The sequence below is a fragment of the Scatophagus argus genome, chromosome 21 (genome assembly GCF_020382885.2).
Source record: "Scatophagus argus isolate fScaArg1 chromosome 21, fScaArg1.pri, whole genome shotgun sequence".
NCBI lineage: Eukaryota > Metazoa > Chordata > Actinopteri > Scatophagidae > Scatophagus > Scatophagus argus.
Window position 1 is genome coordinate 12,062,075 of NC_058513.1, and position 19,758 is coordinate 12,081,832.

General features: G+C 41.5%; 3 protein-coding genes across 6 annotated transcripts; 1 reads left to right on the plus strand and 2 right to left on the minus strand.

Annotated features, from left to right (window-relative positions):
- The first annotated feature begins 243 nt into the window (after positions 1 to 243).
- aldh18a1 (aldehyde dehydrogenase 18 family, member A1) lies at positions 244 to 12,019 on the plus strand. Of its 4 annotated transcripts, none has more exons than XM_046377660.1 (18): positions 244 to 385; positions 845 to 953; positions 2,375 to 2,526; positions 3,023 to 3,172; positions 3,633 to 3,737; positions 3,840 to 3,992; positions 4,649 to 4,739; positions 5,110 to 5,234; positions 6,027 to 6,171; positions 6,269 to 6,342; positions 6,596 to 6,695; positions 7,052 to 7,272; positions 7,411 to 7,548; positions 7,687 to 7,882; positions 8,073 to 8,194; positions 8,330 to 8,516; positions 10,060 to 10,155; positions 10,347 to 12,019. In XM_046377660.1, exons 2-18 carry the CDS (start codon positions 863 to 865, stop codon positions 10,541 to 10,543), a joined length of 2,343 nt encoding a protein of 780 aa, XP_046233616.1. In that variant the 5' UTR covers positions 244 to 385; positions 845 to 862; the 3' UTR covers positions 10,544 to 12,019. The 4 variants fall into 4 exon arrangements, with proteins under 4 accessions (XP_046233616.1, XP_046233613.1, XP_046233614.1 ...); XM_046377657.1 differs by having other exon boundaries at positions 3,840 to 3,998; positions 10,347 to 12,018; XM_046377658.1 differs by having other exon boundaries at positions 264 to 385; positions 850 to 953; positions 3,840 to 3,998; positions 10,347 to 12,018.
- A 2,298-nt stretch (positions 12,020 to 14,317) lies between these two features.
- Positions 14,318 to 15,872, minus strand: crygmx (crystallin, gamma MX). Its single transcript, XM_046378078.1, has 3 exons — positions 15,864 to 15,872; positions 14,991 to 15,233; positions 14,318 to 14,680 (listed from the first exon to the last, which is right to left on the minus strand). The coding sequence occupies exons 1-3, from the start codon at positions 15,870 to 15,872 to the stop codon at positions 14,405 to 14,407; spliced, it is 528 nt and encodes a 175-aa protein (XP_046234034.1). The 3' UTR covers positions 14,318 to 14,404.
- A 70-nt stretch (positions 15,873 to 15,942) lies between these two features.
- Positions 15,943 to 17,957, minus strand: crygmxl2 (crystallin, gamma MX, like 2). Its single transcript, XM_046378079.1, has 3 exons — positions 17,949 to 17,957; positions 17,211 to 17,453; positions 15,943 to 16,707 (listed from the first exon to the last, which is right to left on the minus strand). The coding sequence occupies exons 1-3, from the start codon at positions 17,955 to 17,957 to the stop codon at positions 16,432 to 16,434; spliced, it is 528 nt and encodes a 175-aa protein (XP_046234035.1). The 3' UTR covers positions 15,943 to 16,431.
- Between the last annotated feature and the right edge of the window lie 1,801 nt (positions 17,958 to 19,758).

The following is a 19,758-nucleotide window of genomic DNA, read 5'->3' on the forward strand; positions in this document are numbered from 1 at the left end:
TAAACTGATGTTTGATTCCACCATTCTTGGCCCCTTCTGGACAACTTTTCACCCTGGTGAGAGGGGAAAAAGATAAAAGAATTAGAGACAATTGGGTAAAATAAACAAGAAAAAAATGTTGCCATAGTGAGACTCCTAAATGAGGATTATATCACATAAACTGTTGTTTACACTATCTGAAGTGATTCTGCTTATCTATGAAACGATGCGAAAATAAAACGTTTTATTTTGAAATGTGACTTCAATGGGTACTTCCGTTTTGCTTCCGCATTGCACCGGCCGGCCACAAACGCCACATCCTGCCAATTCACCGCCAATTTAAGAGGGTTTATCCGTGGGAAAGTCGCATTTCAATGTCAGCGCCACCAAGAAGAAGAAGTTAATCGTAAGTCCTTTCACTTTAGGCGAAATTAATTTACAGACGCCGTGGCACCGTTAGCGAACCGGCCGGTGTAGCCTTGCGGTGACAGTTTCATCAGCAGCCCTCTCGGTTAGGGGAGGAGTCGTGCACATGCGGGGCCCACCTCTGCTCAAGAGTTTGTGTGATAAATGAAAGAATAAGAGCTTAACGAAGATGAACAAGACTCAATAGAAGACAGGCAGGTACATAGACGGGACAAGCTAAACTGAAGCTTCAACAAGTCAAGTAAGAACGAAGGCTCTTAATTACTGTACCATCTAGAGAACCAGTGCAGTAATGATGTTTTGATTGTAGGCTACATGGGGATCACTTTTCATGTTGCTGTTTAAATATAAACCTCATCTCTAATTGCTCCGGTGAATATCACAGTTTAATATGCATGATGCTGATTTTGTGTGCTTCTTACTCTTCTTGTGTGGTAAGTTTAGCAAAGTTACTGCCATGCTGCTGCGAAGGCTGACCCTGTGTTCAAGGACCCCCCTGGATTTCCAGAGACACGTATACCGGCTGCTCGCCAGACCGCTGACTCAAGGCAAGCAATGCCACACCGTGACGCGGTATATCCCATGTAAACACTTTGCAGATTATGTTTACAGTCATCCAGCAGAGTGGATTACACCCACAATATGTTCTGATGCGTGTCGTTTTGCAGGCTGAAATGGCCTTCATTTGGCTGTTGTAGCTTCTCAGTTTTGACCTTTTTTTTAGGGGGTCATTTCTTTATGTTACATGACAGGAAACAGATTTTTTTTGGGTGGAGTGTTGTTTGACAAAACAAGCAATTTTAAAACACCAAATTGGGCTTTAACGGTCTGTGATTTAAAATTTTCCACATTTTTTTTCCACTCAACAATTCATGTAGTCCTAATTTTTTAAAACTGGCACGTCAGTCTATAATCCTGAAAATCCTAACATTTACAAACAGTTTTGATAGTTTATAAAGCCATTAATCAAGCACACATGTCAGACAGTTGCTCTTCTTTGTTTTATATCACTGTATATTAAAAACATCTTTTTGACTGTAGCTCTGCCAAAGCAAGCAAACTGAAGAGATCACTCTCCAGTTGTTAAAATGTTTTCTGAGCTTATGCATCCTACATGATTTATTGATTAATTGGTGATTTAAAAAAAAAACATTTTACTTATAATATTAACATTTTGTTTCAGTCTTAAAAGTCTGAATCTTTACCATCTTGGTTTTCTACTAACAGCAGATGAATAAGTACAGGATTGTGTCTGTGGTTTTATCCTCAAAGTGGTTAGAGTATCTGCAGGCAGATGTGGTGAATTTCAGAAGGACATCTGATCTGATGTGTATACTTTTTCCTCTGGTCTGTCGCTCTGTGTCTCTGTCTGTCTCTCTCGTGCGCCTCATTGCCCCAGAGAGATGTGTAATGTCAGCACAGGCTTTTCTTCTGGGCCTGCTGATGTGGCAGTTTGAAGGCTGTGATTATCTGGTTTCCCAGGTTACAGATGGATGTCGGGGCAGGATTTGCTCATTCATGTAATCAGTGAAACAAAAACCCAGCAAAACATGCTTGTTTGCACAGTTAGGCAATGTTTGCATCGTTTTGTGTGGAAATTTAACAATGTATTGATGCATCAGCAAATGCATTTGGAGGTTTATTTTTCTTTTCAAAGTTTAAAGTGTCCTCTGCACCGCTACATTCCGTATTTCTTTTTATTTTGCTTTTTGATTTCATTTTCAGTAGATGTTAAAAATGATTTTCTAAGTAAGGGCCTCATGTAAATTAGATGAAAGCTAAAATGCATTCCATGGTTAGGTTTGAACATCTGCACTCCAGATTTCTCTTCAGTGACTGGTCCAGTTTTACCATTTAATTATAATGCCATTGCTCAAATTAACTTCTCCTCGTGTCCTGCTGATGAGTGACATTGAAATAAGGAAAAACTAAAAAAAAGAATAAAATAGCCTGTTCTGCCTCTTTGCAGCTCCCCAGGGGAGAGCTCATGGCAGCTCCTTTGCACATCGCAGCGAACTGCGTCAAGCCAAGAGGATCGTAGTCAAGCTCGGCAGTGCTGTGGTCACCCGGGGCGATGAATGTGGACTGGCTCTGGGGAGGCTGGCCTCTATTGTGGAGCAGGTGAGAGACTAAATGCCAACACTCACTGTACTTTAATGAAGGATAAAAGAACTTTTGGGCCCTGCAGATAGGGAAGAAAAGCAGCAGGAAACAGAAGCTTTGACACCATCTGTTTCTGTGATATATGAACCCATCAGTGTTTTTTCAGTATGTTTACTATTATTATTTATTATTACTTTTTTGTTTTCTGTGAATTCCTTTTTTGTTGGTACATGTTCAGTTTTCCTTTTCCTCCTCTTCTTCTCCTTTACTACCCATCTGTGAGGTGTATTGGAGTGCTATAACCTTTTACTGTTAAAAAGCAGATCAGAAACACTTGAAAAAGGCGCTACATGATTAAATAAAGTTTTCATGACAAGAAAATTCTTTGAATTTTTTTTTTTTTTTAATTTGTGCGAACCGACCTTTTCATCTGAACAAAATGAATAACTAAACAAAAACAATCTCTGGGCCCAACGTGTGTGTATGAGTCCTAAGTGGATATGTTGCTGTCCAGGTGGCCATGCTGCAGAATCAAGGCAGGGAGATGATGATCGTCACCAGTGGAGCAGTGGCCTTTGGCAAGCAAAGATTAAGACATGAGATCCTGCTGTCCCAGAGTGTACGACAGGCGCTGCACTCAGGACACAATCAGCTCAAAGACATGGTAAGAAAAGGTGCAGGAGTGTGTTGAAGCTTCAGGTAATGTTAAGGTATTTATCAGCTGTGGGTCAAATAAAGAAGAGTTTTAACACCTAAGATGTTTTTTTCATGAAGATAAAATAGATGGACACAGCACCCGCTGACACTTTTCCAGTGTAACAGTACAACTCAATATCCTGCAGTAAATGCTAATTGTGTGTTCAAGTTCAGTGTTCATTGTTTCTTGAGATGTCAAATTGGTGTTGATCAAACTCTGGTAAGTAGTTCAAACTGTGCTGCCATCGTACCGAATGCCCTGAAACGTAAGGGGTTTTTGGTTTTTTGTGTTTGATAGCTACTTTGATCGAACATAGCACGCTTCACTACAAATATACATGCTAGATATCTGTACTGTACACCTGTGCTGGCATGGCATGGTTTGACTGAAGATTGTCTACCATACTTCTACTGTGTTTGTGCTGCAGTCTTTGCCGGTGCTGGAGGCTCGGGCCTGTGCTGCAGCTGGACAGAGTGGCCTGATGGCCCTGTACGAAGCCATGTTCACCCAGTACAGCACTTGCACTGCACAGGTACTTATATAGTTCACAGCAAAATAGTCCCATTGAGATGCCCAGGAGGCATTTGAATTATGCAGAGTAATATGTTTAAATATTAGATCTCTGTGCTGTCAGGTGCTCGTGACAAATCTGGATTTCCATGATGATGACAAGAGGCAGAACCTGAACAGCACACTGCAGGAGCTGCTACGCATGAACATCGTGCCCATCATCAACACCAATGATGCTGTGGTGCCCCCACCGGAGCCCAACAGCGACCTGCAGGGGGTAAATGTGGGTACAGATAGCATGGGGGGGGCGACGCTGGTAGCGGTGACGGTAGCGATGGCAGCAGGGGTGCTGAAGGAGTTGGTAGAAGCAGTGTTCATATATATATATATATAGTATAGTATAGACAGTCACTGTAGTATTGTCTATCATCCATACACACACACGTTGAAAGATGTCTGCCATCCTGCCTCACCTCATCAGCTCTGCCTTCGCTCATTAAGGCATGTGCATGCAGGGAGAGGATGGATGGCATGCTGGTCACTGGCGAGGAGGTGCTATTGGAAGGGGTCGGGACTAACTTCTGTAGGTAGACGCCTCCTCTATCTGTTTTCCTGCAGAAATAACTAACACATCTTTTTTTTTTTCTTAAAGATAATTCCACCTCACTCTCCTTTTCAGTCATTTTCTTGTCAACTCAGTTTTCGTGCTGTATATAATTATTCTGTAATCTTAATGAGCGACTCCAACAGTTTAACATTCAGAAATATTTGCACCAGCATGAAAAGATGGACGTCAGGGTCCAAAATTTTGCGCAGTACATAAGTGTTTAGGTTAAAAAAAAAAGCTCAGACAGGTAAATGGCAGATGGCTGACTTTCTGCCACTGCTTCTCCATCTTTGGGAGCTTACATCTGCAATTTTCTGGTTCTGTAGGTGATCAGCATTAAGGACAATGACAGTCTGGCGGCGCGGCTAGCTGTGGAGATGAAGGCTGATTTGCTCATCGCGTTGTCTGACGTGGAAGGTATGTGTGTTACTGCAGTCCACAGTCTGGGTCAGCTGTTAGATAACAACACCATCTGTCTGTGCTCTTCATTGGAAGGGGAAAAAAAAACCAGACAGGGTCAACGGGTAGTCATAAGAGAGAGACAAACACAGACCTTCTGCCTTCATGTTTGAAATTGATGCTGATGGGGTTGCCACAAGGCGCGCGCGTGTGTGTGTGCAGGTTGGGTCGATTTAGAAGGCTGGAAACAATAGTTTATCAAATGTACTCCATATATTTATTCATTTGCCAGTTAAAGACAGGTTTGAGGTCTGTGCGTCATGCTGCATAGTTTATTTTAGACCCATGTATGAGCAAGTAAGTTGTGTAAGAACTGTCGATTTCTTAGGACTGTACAACAGCCCTCCTGGAACAGATGACGCTAAGCTCATTGACATCTTCTACCCTGGAGACCAGCAGTCCATCACCTACGGTACAAAGTCCAGAGTTGGACTTGGAGGCATGGAAGCCAAAGTATGTTAAAAGTCCTAAATCGTCCTGTTAAAAAAAAATTGTTTACGTTCAAGTTAAAAGCCTTATCTCAGTAGACCTTCAGCAGATAATCAAAGTGCAAAGCTTCTTGTACTATGGATTTTTTTTTTCTACTTCCATTTGCAAACAACACTTAAAGAAGACGATTCCATCCTCGAGCCTGTTAGTAAGAGACATTAACGTTGCATTTTGGATTTTATAAAATGTATAATCTGATACTCTTCTACCAAAGTGATAGCAGCAGTGATTAACCTACAGTCAGTAATGGAAAGTAACTGAGTATATACAGACTATATTTACTTGAGTAATTTCATCATATCCACTTTTTTCAGTGAGAAATATTGTGCTTGTACTCCACTACATTTTACTGACAGCTAGTTACTCCTATGAGTCAGATTTAAATACAAAACACAGAATCATCTTAAGAACATTTTGTCACATTTCAGGTATGTAGTTGTTAGCGGATTCAACAAAGAGAGATTTTGCCTCTGAGCTTCCCCACATAAGTGTTCAAGTTATCCAATATTTTGCCAAAAAAAAAAAAAAAAAAAAGTTTTCAAGTTTGTATGTTAGAATTTAGTTTTTTCTTCTTTTCTGTTCCTTTTCCCAGCCCCTTGTTTGGGAGACATCAGGAAGCACTACTTCATTGTGTGTAAAATAGTTCAAATGAAAACTTCTGACAGTCATTATTATCCTGTTTAAACATATGAAGCCAAATGTTCATGTTCATGTAGTCAAATTGTGTGTTTCTTTCTGCCTTTTTTTTTTTGGTAGGTCAAAGCTGCACTCTGGGCCCTGCAGGGCGGCACCTCTGTGGTCATTGCAAATGGCACCCACCCGAAAGTGACAGGCCATGTCATCACTGACATTGTGGAGGGCAAGAAGGTGGGAACATTCTTCTCTGAGATCAAACCTGCTGGTGAGTTCGCCTTCGTTAAGGAAGTGTTTTTTGTACTGCTGTTGTGTTAGATGACGTCGGTGTGTGTTTAGTGAAATGTGTGCTGTTCCTCCATCAGGCCCAACTGTGGAGCAACAGACAGAGATGGCACGTAACTGTGGAAGAACCCTGGCATCTCTACACCCAGACCAGGTGACACATTGTTTTGAATAAATAAAAACAAAAATGTCTCTTTTTGTTTTCAGTTAACATTATGAGATCGGTTAATATCTTTTGCTGTTTTAAAGGATTCCAGTTTATCTGTCAAAATATGTTAAGGTAGATTATAAAATACTTATAGGTTCGTCCTTAGCTTGCCATTGTCACATACAGAGAAACACTGACCCCTTGTGGGTAGATGTGTATTATGCTGATGCCGACTGTATTTGCTTGTCTGTGTTGTCAGAGGAGTGAGATCATCTGCCATCTAGCAGAGCTGTTGGTCGAAAGGAAGGAAGAGATTCTGGCTGCCAACAAGGTGGACATGGACCTGGCTGGAAATGCAGGTAATTTCTCCAAGGGGATTACTTAAGTGATTCTTCTTTTTCTTCTTCTTTCTTTTCGTCAGTTTGTCAGGTTTAGGATGCAGAGAGAAGTTTGCAGCAGTGTTTTAAGTTTTAAGAGCCCATAATATTTACTTAAATTATAGCAATGAAGAAGTAAATAAATGTATCCGTAAACAGATTTTTATCAATAGATTCTTCTCTGGTATAGAAAGAATCAAATGTAGCTGTCTTGCAACATAAATTTCACTACCTTTATAAAAATCTTAAAACAGGCGGCTCAGTTCATATTTCTCCACCTTTCCCTCCGTTAATAAGACTTTGATTTCATGCCACCTTGCTCTTCCTCCTTTCTGCAGGCCATTTACCACCAGCCATGCTAAAGCGTCTGAGTTTGACACCAGCCAAACTTAACAGCTTGGCCATAGGTCTGCGGCAGATAGCTGTGGCCGCCCAGGACAGTGTGGGTCGCGTGCTACGCAGGACCAGGGTGGCTCACAACCTGGAGCTGGAGCAGATCACTGTGCCCATCGGAGTTCTTCTGGTCATCTTTGAGGCCCGACCTGACTGCCTGCCACAGGTATCCAGGCAGGGCCTGGCAGACCACAAACAGGGTTTTAAATATGTTTTTTAGTTACTGAGAGTATTGGCAAATGCAGACAATAAATAATAAATCATATAGATGGAAAACATCCCATGTGTTGTTTATTTTTCCCAGGTGTCAGCACTGTCCATAGCCAGTGGCAACGCCCTCCTGCTGAAGGGAGGCAAAGAGGCAGCCAACACCAATCGTGTCCTCCACGAACTCACCCAGGAAGCCCTTTCCATGCACGGGGTCAGGGAGGCTGTGCAGCTGGTAAAATTAGTTACCCACACAAGCCCATACAAACCATTCATAGACAAGGGGAAGAATTCTGGACGAGAATGCCTCACCTCAATCAGTTTATTAGAAATCGGCCCGAGTTGTGTTTGACAAACCTGTATTTGTTGCCAGGTGAGCACTCGTGAGGAGGTGGAGGACCTGTGCCGACTGGACAAGGTGATCGACTTGATTATCCCTCGAGGTTCATCCCAGCTGGTGCGGGACATCCAGCGGGCGGCCAAGGGCATCCCGGTGCTCGGTCACAGTGAGGGAATCTGCCACGTCTACGTCGATGCAGATGCCAGCATTGACAAAGTCATCAAAATTGGTGGGCATAATTTCATCTCCCTGCTCAGTTGTACTGTAGAAGTTCATGTGTGCTTTTAGTAAATTAAAACAACTCTTTCATTTTCCCAGATGTCAGTAAACTGTGGCTGTGGTACTGTAGTTCTGCCAGACACGCATGTTAAACACAACTATGAATAAATCAGTAACTGACTGATGTTTTTCTGTTTTAGTCAGAGACTCCAAGTGCGACTATCCAGCTGCCTGTAATGCCATGGAAACTCTGCTGATCCACAGGGACATCCTCAGGACCCCACTGTTTGACCAGATCATTGACATGTTACGAACTGAGCGGGTAAATCACCAAATACTTACACATTAGTCCATGTTCACATTAGTGCAAATTATCATGCATTTTTAAAGAAATATTTTTTACAAAGGAGTGTTGTCTTATTTTTCTTACTTTTTTATTTTGTTGCGGTGCCATCAGGTGAAGATTCATGCAGGTCCTCGGTTCGCCTCCTATCTGACGTTTAGCCCATCAGAGGCAAAGTCCCTGCGGACAGAGTACGGTGACCTGGAGTGCTGCATGGAGGTGGTGGACAGCATGCAGGAGGCTGTGGACCATATTCACAAGTATGGCAGCTCCCACACAGATGTAATCATCACAGAAAATGGTAAGTAGCCTTGTGTGTTGGTGCTATGATTTTCTATCAATTTGCATTTTAAAATAGCAAAAAAAAAAAAAAAAAGAAAATGCAGGTCTCAGAAGGTGCCGTCTCCCATTGTTTTGTTCATATCTTACCTCAGCATGGTCAGTCTTGGTCAGTCTTTTCTTCCTACATGCCACTTCATGTAGGTGTCTCACATGCATCAAGTTCTCCATGTCACTCTCTTTATTCCCTCTCCACATCCAACTCGCTTTGTGCCATGGCGTTTAATGAGCAGTGACACTGTGCTGTCAGGATGAGTGCACAGCCTCCCTGTGTGACTCTAATGTAGAGGATGGAGCCCGTTTAAACTGTACAGCAGATGCTTAAACGCAGTTGAAAAGACTTTGGGTCATGCTTAAACACATTTTTGTCTTTCAAATGAACCATCACACTGCATCTTTCTAACTCATGTTGTTCGGAACCATTCTGTGCAGTGTCCAGAGGGTTTGATGACTTATTGCTGTTTTCACCACAGCATTGCTGTTTCCATAAAAATAATAAATAATAAAATCCATAAAAATCTTTTGTGAATATCATTAAAGTTGTCCCATAAATAGCGTTTGTAACACGGATAGACTGCAAGAAAGCAAAGCAAGGACGCAAGTGAAATGTAAAAATACAATACGCTGACTATTTCACACATTTTGTCATGGGATCAGAATAAAACCGTGAGCAGCATTTGAAAAATGCAGGCGAAAGTGTGCAGTTCACTTCTCTACACTGGGGATTAATCTCACATGCAGTGGAGGAAGTGGTGCTGCCATCTGGTGACCACAAAAGGTACCTCAATGAATTAAAACGTACTCATTAGAGAGTTAATATGAATGATAGATATGTAGATACAGCTAGAAATATACAGTAGCGAAATAAGATACACTAGATAAAATCTGGAGATGAAAAGAGATAATCAAACATGGATGGAGAGATGTAGGTACATTGAATATATATAGTCATGTAAGTACAGTTTAGAATTTATGCACAGGCGGACAGATTAGTGTATTGACTGTCAAATCTATGAAGCCATCAAGAGAAAAACCTGCTTTGCCTCCCCATACAAACATTTCAGGCTGATTTTATTTTCCGACACAGTATTTGTTAAGTATTTCCATTGAAATAGGCTGGTCTTAATTATCAAATGCTGTAGCACCTCAAGGATTTCTCTAGATGACTTTTGGACTAATAGAATTATCCACACCATCCTGTCTAAAATGACAGAAATGATATGTAGTGTTATTTAAGAGCTTATAGCACCGGCTGTGTAGCAAAGTGACATCAGTACAAGTGTTGCAGTGGTAGCAAAGAATACTAGTAGTGATGTTATGAAATCATCAGAATTGCGAGTTTTTGTGCTTATTTAGTGCACCAGTTCATTATTCAACAAAGTTTTTATGACATGACTACTATACATAGTTGTCGTATTACTTAATGTTAATGTATGAAAGGCTGTTAGATAAGAGACATAAGGTTGTGAGCTCGTAGCGTCAACAAGCGTGTCTTCCTCTGACAGAGGACACGGCGGAGCAGTTCCTGCAGCAGCTGGACAGCGCCTGTGTTTTCTGGAACGCAAGCTCACGTTTTGCTGATGGCTACCGCTTTGGACTGGGTATGTGGTGGTCTTATCAACATATCATCCATCTTTTTTTGCCTCTTACTCTGTGCACTCCTTTTCAACAGCCTAGGTATTCTTATTTATACTCATTTACTATTCTCACTGAGACAACTGTACGCTCTCTTTCAACGCATCCTTTTCTCACTGGCTTATCTTTCTTCCCACGTCTTTGGCTTTGTCTCCAGGAGCAGAGGTTGGCATTAGCACAGCTCGCATCCACGCCCGCGGCCCAGTTGGGCTGGAGGGGCTGCTCACCACGAAGTGGGTCCTAAGAGGTGACGGGCACACAGCAGCCGACTTCTCAGAACACGGTACCATGAAGTACCTCCATGAAAACCTGCCTGTTGAGCAGCCGCTAGCCGGACAGAGGGACAGCAACTAGACCAAAGTCTTCCGCAACTCTCACTTGGCCTTAACATTGGTCAGAATGGTTCGCACTGGCCACCAGCAGCTCCCCTCAGGGTCTTGTTGCAGATAATGACTGATGTCACTTTTGAAACTTCAAGGAAAGAGACGTTTAGCATTAGCAGGTCCATTTTATCAGCATAGGCTTGAGACTTGTTTCTATTCAGACTGTACTGTTGTTCATGGATGAAGAGTTTACATATGCCTTAAATTCTACCTCAGCTTATTATACTTTTATATATGAGCAGGTAAGTGGCCCTCATTGGCATTTACAAAACAAAGCTGCGATAATACAATAATACATTAAGCTTGGAAGCTGTGTGCATGAAGGAACTCAACTCTTTAAGAAAAATACACAGTTGCAGTTGATTTCAGACTTAGAGCAGTTTTAAGTTCACATAATATTTAATTCAATACATTGTACACATGTCCTCCTTTTCCAGCTGTAATCCTTGAAATTGTTGTATCAAAGGACATGAAGTATCAACGACGTACTCTGAATCATAATTTTATTTATTTATTTTTGCATTTTTTTATAAGGCAATCACAGGACAGGGCTTTGAAACAGACACTAATTAACTAAAATTTAGTTTATTCATAAAATGTGAAAAAGACAGACATTGTAACCAAAAGGTACTTTGCCCATTTCATTGTGTAAAGCTAACTAAAAAGTTAGTGAAGCAGACAATAACAGTATTTTTGTATATTTATCTAAAATAAATTTTGTTTATTTGATATACATTGTATATTATAATCTGTTCTTTCAGAAAATGAAGTTCCAGCTCTAATTATACATATTATGTAACCAAAGGCCCAATTTTATTTTAGCTGATTGCACAGGTTCCTTACCCACAAGGTTTCATACTCCCTGTACTCTATTTGCTGTCTTTGTCCATGTAACACCAGTTTATGTTTTCTTACTGTAATTCCAGGTTGCATGTTTCGTTGTCTGCCTGTTTCTTAATGCACAGCTATTTTGATGAGATGAGGTGCTGGTGCACATAAATTCAGACATGTTGTAATACAACTTGGCAAATGTGTTTTACAGATTTTAAGATTTTTCTGAATTCAACTTCATTACATTTCAGAAATTTACCAGTTTTATTTTATACTGTAAAGTTAAAGTATACACTCCAGCTTGTATGCATCCATTTTATTTACTGTTTTGTATTTATTTGATCATCATCAGTTGTGCTCATTTTTCCATGCTTTGCGTTTTTTCCTGCTTGTTCCTTGTGGCGCCCAGAGCCCCTGTCAGTGCAGGAACAGTAATTGACAAGCTGCCTCCTTCAAGCTGGAGGGGAGAACATGACTGCTTTTAAATTAAGCTCTGTAACATTCCAGCCTCTGAGCTCCTATGTGATGTCTTGCAGTGCACACTTAAGGATTGGTTTGGTTGTTTAATAGTAGCATTGTCGAATAAAAAATATTGAAAAAGAATATTTTTGGGATATTTTTCTCACTTTCTTTGATTTTTGCAGTTGAATTGCTGAGGATTTTTACACGTTTGTTCATCTCTGTCCTGGCGCTAGTGTTTCTACTTTCACAAAGAACACAAATTAATGGGAAAAAAATTCGCACTGATCTGAAAAACAGATGTCTAAAAAGGGCCTTTTTAAAGTTGCCCATAGGGGAATTCGCATTGCTGGAAGTGGGGCAAAGAAGATGGAAGACAATACTATAGAGGTTTAATTATCCAGCCATCAGAAATGAAAAGAGGGAGAGGGAGAACTGAGACTAATAATGGAATCACAGGGTTGTGTTCTTGGTTTCTCTGTTTCTTTCGTTTTCTTTTTCTTTTCTAGCATCTAAAGAATTCATTCTCCAAAACGCACTACTTACCCTTCAATCAGCCTCCCATCACCAAGTCCAAAGGGTTCAGAGATGAAGCGAGAGACAAAACTCGGATCTCACTCTTTTGTCCTTTTCATGTGTGAAGCGATTGAAAATATCATCTAAATGACTTGAAGTAGAGAAGGAACAATCTAGGGACACTGAGTATTGCCTGTTTGATGCATAGAATTGTATTTTACAATATCACGTGCATCAAAGTTGTTTTCTGCGGTAACAGTAGCTATTCAGGTGCAAGTATGTAATACCCAGTTTCTGTATTTACACTATTTTTCTACCTAATGATAGGACACTGAGGAGTCTTTTATTATAATTTAATGTCATTGACAGATGAGCTCAGTCCCCTGTATTCCTATGGTTTCCTATGCTGTCTCTGATCACTCCAGTTCCTTCCTCAACCGATGGGCCAACTTTAAGCTTCTTAAAAACTGAATGTTTCAGTTTTTCGATGGCGTTTCGATGACATTTTCAGTACAAGATGTGTTAGGCCTCGGTAGATTTGCAACATGCCTGTATGCCTGAACATTTAAGGAAGACTGTTTGCAGAGTTTTCAGGTCACGTTTCTTCATTCTTATTTTTATGTGAACTTTGTAAGAGCTTTAACCATAAACTTTAAACCCAAATGACCATAGACTTGTCTTCTGTAGTTCTGTGGAAGTCTAAAGTGCTTACTTCCTGAATATGGTTAATATTTGAGGCTACTGCCTGTTCATGACTTTAAATTAACTTCCAGTTATGGCTGAGGCCTGGCAGCCTGTAAATTTCCTCTTATCTCTCATCTGACATTGCCCACAGATCCCAGCTGATCGGATCCCATGCTGCACCCTGTTGATGCTGTGTTGTCTGCTGGGTATTGTTGTCCACAGATATAAAAAAGGGTGAAGGGGGCAAATCACTGGACTTGTACAGCAAAGCTGACAGTCCTTTAATTGGACATTACTCAAGGCCAAAACTCATATTTCTTGTTGTGCTTGATCTTAAGAGACTCTCAAATGTACTCCCCGCTGGGCTTCAAATTTTTTTGAATCAATAATTAATGGTCAAACTTATTTATTCATGTGTATCTTTGCCAATTACGCAGTGTCTAATTAACAATTTCAATAATTGATATTTATTTCTGAAAGGGTTCTGTATCTTGGGCTGATGAAAAATGCATGAGCGGGGATGTGGACTGGGTTTTGTTTTTTGTTCTGAGAGAGCTTGATGCTCGGGGCTAATACCAGGCCACTTTGACTCCAACTCTTTGAGCTGGCACTGGCCCTGTGATGTGGATCTAATATGGGCATCTTTCATGGACCCAACGTACTTACTCTGAACCATGTGATCTCATAAAGACTACTACATGCTCATCCTCAGATACCCTTTTTGGTCTTTAATATCTAACTTCAAAGAATAAGCTTCTGTTTCCTTGATAATTTTTCTTTGTGTATGCAGAATGACAATATCATGGAAAAATGTAGAAACTCTTGGTCTTACTAGGACCTCAGTGGTTACACTTCTACATCTAACTCTGTGGCCTGATGAAACTAAAGTTCAATCACCATGCTAAAGAGAAAAATATTCCTCAGATTTATGAAAAGCCATATCCCCTGATCTTTTTATAGTGACAGCTGTAGTAGTCAATAGAAAATTTACAAAGGCTCTCTTTAGTTGACTTTCATGAAGTTTTCGTTTATTGTGATTCCAGTAGGACAGGAGGTTGGGGACCGGTGAGGCAAACCATTTTGCTATGGGACGACCGAAGCAAAAAAGATCATCACTATTTATCGTGAGCATTGCTTGAGCACTGAGTTGGGGAAAACTTTACCCAACAATGCAAAGCAACCCAACAAAACCAGAACCCAACATCAGACGCACCAAAACCCCCATCATTATTGATTTTAGGTTTGGACACCACAATGTTGAGACCACACTGAAACAGCATTAGTGAAACAAGAGGGTGAAAATCTTAACAGTGAGGCTCAGTTAGGGTAAAAAAGCTGGGAATCAGTTGAGCTCAGTGACCCGTCTCAGAGAGCCAAAGGTGGGGCTGGTGCTTCCCCATTCACTGTGCCTTCTGTACTCTCCAGGACTTAAGAAGTACTGGCGTCCCCTGTAGTTGGGGTGTTCATGCAGCATCCAGTAGCCCTCCATGACATTGACAGAGGAGATGTCACGGGTGTGGAAACGCTCATGCAGATCTGGGCAGTCTTCCATTAGCTCCAAATTCTGGCCCGCAAAGTCAGACCGCTCAAAGATCTTCATCCTGTAGTTCCCATTATACTAGGGAAGAAATGATGAAAGACTAAGATGATACTGACAATTACAGAAAGCATTTGTTTCAACCTGTTCTAAACTTGTCCTGGTTTCATGACACAGTCACATGTATACATTCTTAAATTTCTCTGGAAACACATTTTTTTAGTGCAGTTATAGGTCAAGCCAAAAATAAAATAGCCACAGCTACTGGCACTGAGTGATGAAAAGAGCAAGACTAGGCTTGAGAACTAAATGATCCTAAACTGGCACTGCTGCAGAAATCCTTTAGTGAGAACATTGCTGTAAAGAGTGTCAGGCATCAATTAAAACTCACAGGTGGCACCATACGACATGAGCGGATGCAGTCATTGAAGCCCGCCCAGCGTTGGTAGTCGGGGTACTCGCCCTTGTGCAGCATGTACTGGTAGCCGCCATAGTTGGGCTTCTCATAGGCCACCCAACAGCCACTCTCCACTCTTATGGAGTTACAGCGGCTGAAGTGGTTTTGCATCTCGGGACAGTCACTGCTGCACTCATAGTGACGACCCTGGAAGTCTCTGTCTTCGTAGAAGATAATCTGCAAGTGATTGTTGGATGGACGTTATCATCACATTGCTATTTCAAAGACAAATTAACATACACTTTATATCAGTTGGATATGATATTTTATACCCACATTAACTTTAAGTCTGGTTGGCTTTTATAACCCCACTATTTGGTATTCTAAGCCAGGTTTATAAGTTAGCTTTATCCAACAAACTTCTTGTATAGAATAAAAGTGAGAGAAAAATGTTGGAATAGATAAGCTTGAGGCAGTGTGAACAAAATGTCCCAAAAGATGTACCAGAAGTTGAATAAAATACACTATAGCATGTGGTATATTTTAATGAAGAGGAAAAAAAAACAGTATTGGCCTTTTTTTTTTAAGACTCAAAGCTCAGTTGAACAACTGCAGTTTTTTTGCTTTCCTCAACAGAAGACAAAGCATAATATTTTGACCATCACACTTCTGCCCACAAAAGGTTCAGTTAGATCTTTAGCATTTTATTTGACAGAATTAAACCTTTTTTAAGTGTGACTTTGCAGAAATTGTCAGTTCAACTGCCATTTTGGAGCTATTTACCCCTAAGATGCAGATGCCCAATATACCACACGTGGAAAACAAAATAGTTGCTTTTACTATATAAATTTTAAATTATACACTTACCTTGCCCATTGTAACTGTGTTAAGTTCAGACCAGGCCAGATGCCTGGCAGTTCCAGGCCTCTTTATAGACCCTGCTGGGATCAGGGCTTTGCAAATGTGAAACAAAGCTTTGTCGTGTCAGCACAGTACGCTCTATAGACTGCAGAACACTATAGGACTGGTGGGCTGCAGCAGCCCTTTTGTCTGTGTTAAAGCTCTCTCTCTCTGCAGAAAATACTGTACAACTGCACTTTCTCAAAGGGCTACAATAAGAGTTGCAACAGCTGCCTTTATTGGCATGAATGCCAGAAACCCACGTGCAGACTGTGCGCATAGGCAGGTTGAAGAGTGAGCAAAGAGAAAAGGTTTAGTTTGTATCGATAGGTATTTGACAGCAATGCAGATCATTAAGCAGCAGCAGGTTTTTATCAGTGCAAGATGTACACTAAGCAGGAAGCAAATGTGCTGCTTGACGAGAGTATTGTTGTACCTCAGGTTTATGGGTTGCATGGATTTGTTCAAATAATCTCACAAAGAACATTATTATTTGAAAATCACGTGTTTAATGTTCATTGAAGTTACACATAATTTACATCAGAGTCCTCATCCTCCTGAATGAGCCCACCATGGGGTTGTGGCAGCCCCATTCACCACAAGCCCTGTACTCTCCAGGGCGCAGGAAATACTGGCGTCCCCTGTAGTTCGGGTGCTCGTAGAAGATCCAGAAACCCTCCATGACGTTGCAGGAATAAATGTCATGGTAGCGGAAGCGCTCGTACACATTGGGGCAGTCATCCATGAACTCCATCGTGTGTCCCATCATGTCGGGCCTGTTGTAGATCCTCATCCTGTAGGATCCTCTGTACTGTATGTGAAATAAATCAGAACATGGTTATTATGCTGTTTTGCTAGGAGTGAACCCTGGGGAGGACTTTGGTTGAGCTTTCTGCCCTGAGCTGATTTCTTTACCTTTGAATTCGAGTGAATGCTTGTACTACTTAGTTTCTTTAAGTGAGTAACTACAGATGAGGGCGAGCAACAACTCTTTCGGAGCGTGACGGAATTCGATTTTTTTTCCCTCCCTAAAGTGCCAGAAACACTCAATGTGCCTAACAGAATTAGAATGAAGGCACCAAGTATTATTGGGGGGGTGTATTATATTCTTTTTAAAGGCTGACTGGGTCTCCTCGTGGGCCTTGCAGCAGAGACTTTTATGCTATGACCTGCCTGAGTATGTGTAAATGACATCAAAAGGCTAGTGATTGACACCCATTTCTAAAGCACCATTTGATGTACAAGGTGAACGGTGGGGTTCGGTCGGGGTGGGGGGGGGACTACCAATCCTATCTGTCTGTTTGATTGACTTACAGGGGCGAACATCTGGCAGGAGCGGATGCAGTTGTTGAAGCCCATCCAGGTGTGGTAGTCAGGGTACTCTCCAGGACCAAGGATGTACTGGTAACCCATGTAGTAAGGCTTCTCATAGGCCACCCAGTGACCACCACTGACACGGATGGAGTTACAACAGTTGAAGTGCCTGAAGGTGTCCATGCAGTCACTACTGCACTCCCAGTGACGGCCCTGGAAGTTGCGGCCTTCGTAGAAGATAATCTTGAAAGGGAGAGAGAAGCATGACCCAAGTCAGTGTTTCAGGAATATGCATTTACTAGTTGCAATACTTATGTGTGGACTGTAGGGGACACTGCTCTCCCTTGAACAAACTCAGTTACTTTCTCATGAGTCCTTCGAGTGTACAAGCCTTTCCAGTCTCCTGTGCACTTGTATATTATTCTCAGTGCTAAAAACACTGTCAGCACCTCAAATTTAAGGAGATAGAAACTGTTGCTGTCATACAATGAATCTGTCATCTTTGAATACCACGTAATTGTTGATCTCCACAGACACATCTATATGTGCGTTTCTCCCCTCAAAAATGAGTCATCTGGCAGTCCATTTCAGCGAGTATTTTTTACTCAGTACTCCTCTTTTCGATTCTGCTGCATTTTCTTTCCACGTTGCAATATTTGACACATGTTCCCAAGCCAAGCCGTTTTCCCTCTTCCCCTCTTTGTCAAACCTGTTCCCATATTGCATGTGTGCTCATACCTTTCCCATGGTTGCAGGACTGTGGATCTTTGCGCACCGTAGCCCTACACACACTTGCAGGTCCTTTTATACTCTCCCAGTGACGATGAGGCCTCTGACACGTCAGGGACTACTACTCTTTACCTTTTCAGATGCCAGCTACTGTTCCCTTTGTCTGACGGCCCATGGGTAACTTATCTCCTGTCTGCTAGAGTTTACCTATAGAATTGACCCCCACCCTTTCCAAAAAAATGAATACCACACAAGTGCTATTCTGTGTTTTTTTGACCCTTGTTCCGCCATGACCTTGTGATGCAGCCTTTTGAAATGTCACACAAAGGCCCTTTAGGTATGTGGCCCCTCAACAACAAAGCTGTTAAAGTGTACAGTAGGTTAGGTCTTTTTTTTTTTTTTTGAAGGGGGGCACCAACGTACTTATCCATGTCATGATTTTCATTTCATTTGTCTTGCTTGCTTGGAAAACTGTAACATATTTATTTTTCATTCAGTCCCAGCTTAAGTGAGCCTGGCCTGGTGTGTTTCCTACGTGATAGGGGCCACAATGTAATTGCCATTCAATTCTTGTTAAAGGAAAGTGGTGTTGATACTGTGGACTGAGTCAAGCCTTTGTGTTGATGTAATCTACAGTGATCTGTTGTCTCTTTTTGCTTCCATAGCCTGCAGTTGTACTGTGATGCCAGACGGGACTGGTCTGTTTGCAGATGTACAGACAGAACTGCTTAGTGTTTGTCTGATACAAAAGGAGGGGTTTGGGGCATATGTATGTTTGAGTCTTTGTATGAAATCATAGATGTTTGGACTTGAGTCTTTGGCTTGTAAGCATAGCCCAGAGCAGAAGGGGAAAAGGCCAGAAAGAATTGCTGCCATGCATTGTGTTTCCAAAGCCCAGCTGATGCCAGAAAGGTCAGTCTCATCCTTTAGCTTTTCATCATGATAAAGGGCTTGTGCCCCCTCTCCATTTTGTGTGCTTTTTTGCAGCTTCAACTGTGTAAAAAGACAAATGTTTTCAGAAGACACAATAGCCATTATGTTCCAGGGTAAAAACACTGCTACTGAGGTAGCATATCCACAGCCATATGACACTGTTTCAGTGTTAAGGAACAGCGTTGATAAGCTTTTGCACCTTTGATCATTCATTGACTTGAAACTCTCATAGGCTTCAATAGCTTTCATGTTTGAGCTGCACTCTTTTTCTATGACATAAGTAGATCATTGATATCCTTTCATCACAGTGTGCAGCGTAATTGTGGCAGATTATCAGATGGGGATGTTGTTTTGTTTTGTGAGTTTCTTGAACAAATATTTACTCCGGGAGGAAAGGTTTTATCTGAACATATAAGAAACAAATGTTAAGATTTTCCTCATATGTTCATTCATAGATTAATGATTTCTTTCATCGTGCCTATTAAATGTAAAATCTTTGTACTCAGTCCTGATGCAAGAGGGCAGTAGCATGACGGGGAAATAATATTCTGGCTGGAAAGCACTTGTTCAAGATCTGCGTGATGCAGCAGCAAACATTCACTTTTCTGAAGTGTCTTTTAACGGGACTTTACCACCTCTGAAGCTGCTACGAAGCCTGCCCCCTGACCTTCAGCGTGTAACTGAAGTGCAATAAAATGTCTAAACCAAGAAAGACACATCATTGTAATTGTTCTCGTTTTCATCACTGAGGAGCATCGGCTAACCCTAACTCATTAGTTGGGACCTTGGCTCTCTCCATATCTCTGCGGCTTCCAGAGGGGAACCTTGTTTCACAGGCTCTCAAATGATCATCTTTAGCTGTGCTACAAGACATCTCCTCCCCACC